Source organism: Streptopelia decaocto, assembly GCF_964273445.1.
Source record: "Streptopelia decaocto genome assembly, chromosome: 12".
Classification (NCBI taxonomy): domain Eukaryota; kingdom Metazoa; phylum Chordata; class Aves; order Columbiformes; family Columbidae; genus Streptopelia; species Streptopelia decaocto.
The window spans coordinates 11,342,321-11,351,110 of NC_138667.1; the positions used below are offsets into that span (position 1 = coordinate 11,342,321).

The following is an 8,790-nucleotide window of genomic DNA, read 5'->3' on the forward strand; positions in this document are numbered from 1 at the left end:
AAAGCATATTCTGGAGAACAGCCAGGTGGAGTTAATTAATCCTTAATTTCCTTATGGGGGTAAACTCCCTAAGGTATTCCACAGGAAAATATTGGATCACCACAGCAGAAAACTCAGTTTGTGCTGGTTTTTCAGACTCTACCACAATCATGGTACATGGTTGTGTCACAGCTATTAGAACACAAAAACTAAATTGTCATAAAAATCAATTTATTTTCAGGATTTGTAACAGCGTGGACTCTTCAGGATTTACTCAGGTCTTACAAAACATGCACAAGGTAAGGTGGGTATTTTTTCCTTCTGACACCTAACTCCAGCTTTTTGAGAAGACAGGAGATTTCAGGTGCTGTTAAAGAAAGTGTTTTACATATTTGTCACTTAAATTCTTTTCTAAAAATCATAAATTCAGGACTAAGTTTTCTAGCATAAGGTTTGTCCTGTGTTCAAGACAACAGTAACAGGTGCACAAATCTTAATAAAACATAGGAACTGTCTTTAGTGACAGAGCCCCCACAGAAACTTGGATTACATTGGTCACAATGTGCAAAGTCACCCGACTGCAAACAAACCGCACTGAGGCAGGACTCGCAATGCAGAATGGATCAAGGATGCAAAAGAGCAGCTTTTCCTAATGCAGATAGTGTTTCATAGGGCCATATGAAGAACATCACATGCTTCAACTGTGAACTGTAGCAATTTCGGCAATCACATTAACTACATCACAACACCATGCATTGGTTCTTTCCTTACCTATGGAGGTGAAGAACTCTGCTTCTGTGTGCCAGATCAAGAGCGTACAGGTAAAGAACAACTGCAACCAGGGCTTCATCTTCCAGATAGCTCAAGCCTGCAACAAATTAAAAGGAAAAGGAGTAGGAAAAAGGATTAACTTATTTGTGAGAAAAAAAAAAACAAGGCATTAATCTTCATCTGCACTCATTCCAACCTCATGAAAACTATATACAGCCTTGAAGATGGAATTCTAATCAGTAAGGCTTGAAAAAGAAGTCTCCTTTAACTACAGGAGCTGCTAATTAACAGTCTCAAATGCTATCCAGCAAACTCCTAGGGGTTCAAATGGAAGACACTGCAGTTCATGAAAGGCCCACATGACAGAAGTAATGGAAGAAACATATTCGTCCACAAAATGAGAACAAGATCTTCTGCAAGGGCAGCTCAATGCCTTCTATGCATAATTACAGCTGGAAAACAGGACAGTATACAAAGTTATATAATTTAGACTTTTATTATTATTGGAATATAAAACAGACAGACTTGTAGCATGCTCTGCAACTCAGTTATATAAAAACCCTCTAGAAAGACAAATAGTGAGAAAGCCAAACAGAGAAATATAGCATTTTGTAGTGTGGAAGTGGCAGCAACGGCTGGAAAAGTTGAAAGTGAAATTTCCAACTCTGCTTATTCAAAATGCATCATCCCAGCACACTGGCCTCAGGGCACAGCCCTTATGACTTCTGCGCTTCAAAGGCTGTGCCAGCTCAAGAGACTGAAAGCAGACTGTTCCACTTCTAAGAGCACAGCCCATGGAGGGCACGGAAGGGAAAGCCGGTCGGAGCAGACAGGTACAATAGTAGACAAGTGAAATAAAGGATGCGAGGTCAGTATAGAAGAACCTCCTGGGGGCTGTAGCTCTCCTGGTACATCCAATGGCCAGGACTGCCCCTTGCGGGGAACCTGAGGAGCCTGCACTGCACTTGGATCAGCCCCCAGCTCGCTCTGAGCTGCCTGTTCACCAAGCAGAACAGCCAGAACAGCCCTGCTGCTCAAACACAGAGCTCTCACAACACCCACAGTGTCAAAAGGAAGATGACAACTGTCCACCTTCATCTAAACAGCAATTAATTATTCTTCTTGCTTATTGTAACTGGGTAAACTGGTGACTGGAAATGACCACTTACAACCTGCTCTTACTCCAAATACATTAAACAATGTGCAGCTATTGGGGGCAAAATGGAATCACTTAAATCTGATGAGGAAGGGGGCTGGAGGGGAGACAGAGGCCCTCACCCTCAGCTGAGCTCACTGGTGCCATGGACTTAAACACCAAACACACCATGAATAAAACTGCCGTCATTAAGAACATTAGAAATAGCTCCATTCTCTATCACATGGCAAGATGACTGTTTTCAAATTATTCTTTTGATTGCTTCAAAAGACATGAGGAATCAGAAACATTTGCCACCACAGTTTGCTAGCATGAGTAAGCAGGAAAACGTCTCATGGCATAAGTCATCTTCTCCTTTCCCTCTTCTGTTTCTCACCCCCCTGCAAACCACATATTCCCAAACTGCTTGTTTAAGTTAGTTCAGGACTAGTACATGGGTAATGTGAGAATCGAGTAAAGCTGAATGAATAGTACCACACAGAGGTCTGCCAATACTAAAAGCCACAATAAGTGATGTAGCAGAAAGCACAGCAAGTCAAGAGCACTTGGGAAGTGCATTAATTTAGATATATTAAGCCACAACTGTCCATCTGCATAGTCTGTCATCATTTCATAAAGTGGTTTTTTGGATGCACTACACAAAGCCTGGCAAAACAATTACAAGGGAACTTTCCAGTTAAAACAAGACAACTCTGCATTCTCCACCCTGCCCCTCCCCACCATGTTTTCTCATGGCTGAGGATATCTGCCAAGAAGAACACTTACTACAGCTAGCAGCTTGTCTTTATAGCAGATCTTTAACAGCTTCACCATCCTACTCAGATCTGCCTGAGTCAATAAACAGAAACTTCAGTAAACAGAGACATAAGCTCTTGCTTGAACAAGCAGGACACCTGGCTGCAGGGCTTTCAAATTGCTTCTACACATTCTTTTCACAGATGTTACTTGGAAAATCAGCACAAATAATGATTTACAGGAGGCTGAACATAATGTTATAACCGCATTCTTGGACAGCACGGGCATGTGTGCATACGCACACGTACACGTGCCCACCCCAACCAAACCATCTGCTAACAAGGAGGGTGAGAGAGGCAGAAGGGGCTTTAGCACCTTCTTCCTCAATAACTGAGATAAGTGTTTATAAATCCAGTGTGTTTTATTCAAACAGAGAATGGAAGAACTTTTTTGCATGAAAATGCCAGAAAAGAAGTCTGTGTAGGATACTAGCTGCATTTATCGCTTTTGTTCAACAGCATCTTCAAATGATGAGGATGGAGATGAGCACTTATACCCCTGCCTTGCCTGATGGTTCTCACTGTTGTAGCTGTAATAGCAACACTGATAGAACTAAACCTCTCTGCATACAGCAACACATTTAATGTTTTGCTCCTTTCCTTAAAGGTGTTCAACCAGCAGAGCTAAAAAGCCAACCAAATGGATATTGTGCAAACACTTTACTTCTTCAGAGTGTAAGACCTCAGTGAATCATGGCTCCCACCGGAAAGCGTGCTGTCAGACTTCAGAGAGCACTGGCAGAAGGAAAAAAGGTTCTTCTAGACACAACAGACCAGGATGGAATTTTTCTCCACAAGTTTGACTGCATTAGTATTAAATAAGCTTTCTAAAAGTTCTTACTCTAGAAGCTATAAAAACATGGACATGACCTACAGAAGAGAAGTTTATTGCATATCTACCAGGGTTATCAGTTCCTCACCCACTCTAAATTTCATTTCCAGTCATGGGGGATTCAAGCCAGCTCCCACACAAGCCAAAGGAAGGACTTTTTTCATGTCAGAAGAGGAAACAAATACCTGTTACTCATCCAGTCCCATTAGGACTCCACTTCTGATCAGACTGATAGGCTGGAGTCTCCTGTGTAGCTACAGAACAAGAGCAGGATCCTCAGAGCCTTCCTTGGGACAGGAGGCAGCACTTCTGCCCACACATGCTGAAAACCCCTCTTCCCCCTTCACCTCACAAAAGAGCCACAGCAAGTACCACTCAGCACAACTGAGTATAAGTGGACCTGATTTGCATTCTGCAGCTTTTCTTAAAAAAGTAATAGCAGTAGCACCCAGGATAGGTAACTGAAGACACAAGTTGCACTATCTCCTGGCTCATTATGCACTCCTGATGTCAGTTCTCACTCCCAGATAAGCATGTTCTTAGAAAAACAAAACAAGTCAGAAAAAAACCTCCAATTGCTTGACAGCCTAACTAAAAACAGAGACTAACAAAAGCGAGTCCTTCATCCAGGCTCCAAATATGCACAGACTTCTCATGCAGAAGAATTAAACCAAGTGGAACCAACATATGATCAGTCTGTGTAATTGAAAGAATTAAAGCCACACTCCTTATTGCTGCTTATTATGACAAATCAGGCCAGAGTGTGAGTCTTGCTGTATTGTGAACTCTCATTTTGATCACATGAAATCCAGGAGGGGAAAAAAAAGAAAAATCACGGTGTTCTTCCACACCACCATACAGATGTGACAGCACTCCCTTTGCTGTTGGGCTTCTCCAGGGAGAGAAAAAGTGAGAACAGAGACATAAGTGCGCAATACGTCGCTGATCCATATGAAATTAGTCAAAAACCTGCATTCCATCCCTGCTCAGCAGACTGCCAGCTCACCACTTCAGAATGTTATCCACACTAAGCCCAGAACACAGCAGAAATCACTGGTCTGCCGCTATCTTCCATCATCAGGCTTCCTCTGTGACATACTTCCTTCACAACAAATTGTAATTACTCCTAACAGATCTAGTTTTCTATTTCTTCCAGGTTATTTGTTTTGTTTTGTTTGTTTTGCAGGTTTTTGTTTGTTTGGGTTTTGGCTTTGTTTCCCCCCCACACCCAAGCATACAACAACAAGTTATTCTAAGTTACTGTTCCCTGGTTTGGTTCCATTCTACAGACCCACGCTACAAGGGAATAAAATCTGTGAGACAAACTATCATAACTAAATACTGTTGAAATCTGATTAACTACCATTTTTCTGAACCATCACAACTCAACAACTTACAAGCTGATGACACAGACAAGGGTTATTGCCTGTATCCTCTTCTGTGCTTGCCTATGCTATTAAAGACACCTGGAAAAATCACTGCTAGAACAGCTGCTTCCACATGTATCTAAATATAAACTATCATGGTGAAATCTAACGAGCACATTACTACTTCAAAGCCACCTCAGGCCACAGATGGGTTATTGGTGCATATGCAGTTGAGGCCCACATGGCAGGTTCTGAAAAATGGTCAATCCTCAAACAGCAATTTGAGGTTGAACTCTTGGATGAGCCAGGTCTGTTTGGGGTTTATCCAAACACCAGTGCTTTCCACCCATCATCTTATTGTAGGCACAGCAAGAAGCAGTGAACTGACTATGCAGCTTTGTCCCCTTCTCCCTCCACAAACAACAGAACTTCAAAAGCAGGCAACAACCTGCTAGCAGTATTGATGGCTGTCGATAAGACTAATTATTTAAGTAGAAAGTAGTACAAATAAAAACTGCAAGATTGCTTACACACTTGTTCAGAGCCAAAAGATGGGCTTAATCATAAACAGATTTTCAGGATGTTGCCAAGGAAGAGCTTCTCTCAATATCTCTATAAGAAAAACAGCCATAAAAACCATCCAGCTTGTAGCAGTATTCCAAGTCTTGCAGATCAGCCTGACACATTCACCAGGAGAGGCCTGGTACATGATAGCAGCTATAAAACCTATTTAAAAATCATTAATACTAAGGAAACATTAATTTTGTCCTAAGAAAGCAAACCTTCGCCATTGGCTGAAGACTTCCAAACAAGTAATTCAGGGCCAAAATTAATTATCCACAGGAACCCAGATGCTCCAGTGTTCACCCACTCCTCTGACACAAAGAACTTCAGATTTAAATGCCTGTCAGTGCCATACCCAGACGACATTGTGTTGTGAACCTCATCACAGGATTCACAAAACTGCCAGTGCCACAAACAGCAAAAAGCATTGATTGCTCCCTTCCAGTATCATGTGCTTCCTCACAAGTCAGTTCTCTTCTCTCTTCATCATCAAACTGCTTCCTCCAGCACACGTTGGGATTTACTGCTCAAAGCAGCTTATGCCAACATCACCACCTTTCCTGCCAAAGGGTTTAATGTGCATCTGAAAACAATTTTAAGTGCCTAGCAAATACTACAACATGATTGCCTTGTATTTCTCAAAGCAAGCCAAAAGAAAAGTAGGAAAAGCTGTTCATCTGCACGCATTAACAAGGATACAGTACACTCATGCGAAATTGCGTGCACTTCTTCCAACACAGAATGGCTTGTGTTATCCTTCATTATAACAACCTTAAAAACTACAAGCATCTTGATTAGCTCCAACAAGTTTTTTTAAAACGATAGCAAAGAATATTTCTTCCGCACTCCAGCAGGCAAGAAAATTCCCGCTAGTCTAAGGCACAGCAAATCTGGCTGCATCTTACTCTGCAGCATCTGCAAGCTCATCCCATACAAAACAGCTTGGTGTCATATTTCACACCATTAGTGAACACAGCAAGGCTGCCACATTTTTCCACTAGAGTTCATTTTTTCTGCATTAAATTTTAGACTGCATTTTACAGTGCAAAGCCCATAATTTTAGCATGATACTTAACATAACCTTTCATATGCTCATATAGTGTTTAAAAAACCTTCCTATTCAGACAGGTTTTAAATATAAAAAGGTCTCCTGTCAGTGAACTGTTTCTTTCAGTTAATATCAGCAATTAAAATCAGACATTATCTCAGATGCGTGGGGGTTGACTATTCTAAAACCACCTAGAACATGCCCTCTACCATACTCTGTGTTCTCACTGCTCAGATGTATAGAAAAACAGACAAAAATCAGAACTAGTCATAGGAAAAGTATCTATGTTTACAGCTCACTTCTTTGGAAGTTTGCCAATATGCACAGCATGGAAATTATAAACAGATTGGATTTCTGACTTAAACCTAGACTGAAAAACTTCTTATCCTAAATGGTAAATCATGCTCCCTCTGCTGTTACTGTCTTTGAAATACAAAATCATACTCTGGGCTCACACCTCCTGCACTGCTTCCCAGAGTATGATTAGCCACATTAAAAAAAAAAAACTAAAGAAATTACAGCATAAGCAAGAAGCAAAATTATTGTGTGTTAGTGTTACAGCAATGCCATTTTACAGCTGTGGAATAATATTCGGCCTTTAAAAGATAAGTGGCAGTTATTGGTTGTTACATATACTTACAACGTACCTGCAGGATTGTATCCTAGGTCCTTGATGCCAGAAAGCTGAAGTGCTAGCCTGGGGAAGACAGCTGCTGTGGCCTTTCAGCTCAGCTTTGACCTCACAGAACACCTAGAAAATAACAGGGCAAGAGGTCTTGTTACAAAATCCTCCTATCTTCAGTACTTACTGAGAAACAGGGGTGATCACCGGCTAGGAATAAATACCAAACACCACAAAGCCAGACAGCTCCAAACATAGTCTTTATTTACACATCCTCTTTCCTCCTTGCTTCCAGGTTATGAGGACATTCTTCGCTGCTTGAAATAAAATTATTCGCATCTGGTCAAAAGCATGTTCTGCATTACTATGACACAGCAAACTCTCATGCCCCAGCTGAGCTGTGCTAACACCCTGGGCAGTGCCTTTCGTTTTCACACCAGCCTCTTCTTCACTGCATTTGCACAACCCTTTTCCACCCAGGCTTCAATTTCTGCATCATACCGCTCACACACGACTGTTTGCCTGGTTTCCACCCCAGCTCAGCTGTGCAGCTGTGTGCTTTGACAAATTAAAGAAAAAATAAGTAGTTTTTGGAAAACAAATCTCAGGTTAAAATAAAATGTGACAGGAGTAGAACAAGGGGGGTTTGAGTGAATTTATGAAGCTTAAGACACCGCTTGCTCTTTCCTGAGCCTTCGGCAGCTGGAAGCACACACGCAGCCAGGTAACTCAGCGCACACAATAACCTTTGTGGTGCTGCCATCAGAGAGACAGATAGACTTAAATCTGAAGGGCAAGGAAAAGGAGAATCGGCCCTTGTACATTTTTTTTTTTTTAAATGTCACTTTCGGCTCCTTCCCCAGCCCAAGCTGCCGTGCCCCGGGCAGACGCCGGACGCCGCCGTTTGCTGACCCCGTAAGGAGCCGCCGAACCGCGGGGGCCGCTCGGGGCTGTACCCGGGACCCGCGGACACCCCGCAGCGGACCGGGAGCTCTCCAGGGCCGGCCGAGCGTTGAACCGCAGCACTTCACAGCCGGCTGCCCGCATTCCGACTGCCCCAAGCCCGACCCCCAGCCACGGCCCCGCCGCAACCCCCGCGCTCCTCACAGCGGGACCCCCGACAGCCCCAGGGGGCTGCGGCACCGGCCCGTCCGCCCGCCGGCAGCTGCCGCCCCGCGGCCCCTCAGCGCTGTGGGGCGACTCCACCTGCGGCCGCCCCCCTCCCCGCCCGACTCACCCGGCCGGCCGGCCGCACGCACGCACCCCGCTCAGCCGCGTTTCTAGAACCGCCCCGGCCCTTCCAGCCGCGCCGCCGCCCGCCCGGCCGGGCTGGCCCCGGCCCCGCTCCTATTGAGCCGCCGCCACGTTTGAAGCCCCGCCCAGAGCCCCGCCCCTCCTGCCGTAATGCCGCGAGTAGCGGCGCGCAGAGACTCACCCCCTCCCCGACCCTCCCGGGATCACCTCAGGGCCCGGCGGCGCGGCCGCTGGGGCAGGGCTGGCGGGGGTGCGGCGTCTGCGCCGGGGAAAGCGCGTTGCACAGAGAAATTAAACAGCATTTGGAAACGCTACTTGCTTTCTAAAAACTGCCCACATAGCTCTGAAAGCCTTCCCTGCGGGCTTGCTGTTCTGCGACTCCAGCGGCTCCCGCACCGCAGCT

At 44.6% G+C, this 8,790-nt stretch overlaps 1 protein-coding gene across 5 annotated transcripts in view; it reads right to left on the reverse strand.

Moving 5' to 3' along the window:
- P4HA2 (prolyl 4-hydroxylase subunit alpha 2) overlaps positions 1-8,511 on the reverse strand; it is a 31,141-nt gene extending 22,630 nt beyond the window's left edge. For 3 of the 5 annotated variants that reach the window (XR_014185259.1, XM_082063867.1, XM_082063870.1), the window contains exons 1-3: positions 8,371-8,473; positions 7,159-7,262; positions 751-847 (exon numbers count right to left, since the gene is read on the reverse strand). Coding sequence is in view for 4 of the 5 variants with exons in the window: in XM_082063867.1 (XP_081919993.1) it covers positions 751-829 (79 nt within the window). In the remaining variant the exon portion in view is untranslated. Of the gene's footprint in view, positions 1-750; positions 848-7,151; positions 7,263-8,370 lie in introns of all 5 variants that reach the window. The other 2 variants (XM_082063868.1, XM_082063869.1) reach the window with 2 other exon arrangements.
- Between the last annotated feature and the right edge of the window lie 279 nt (positions 8,512-8,790).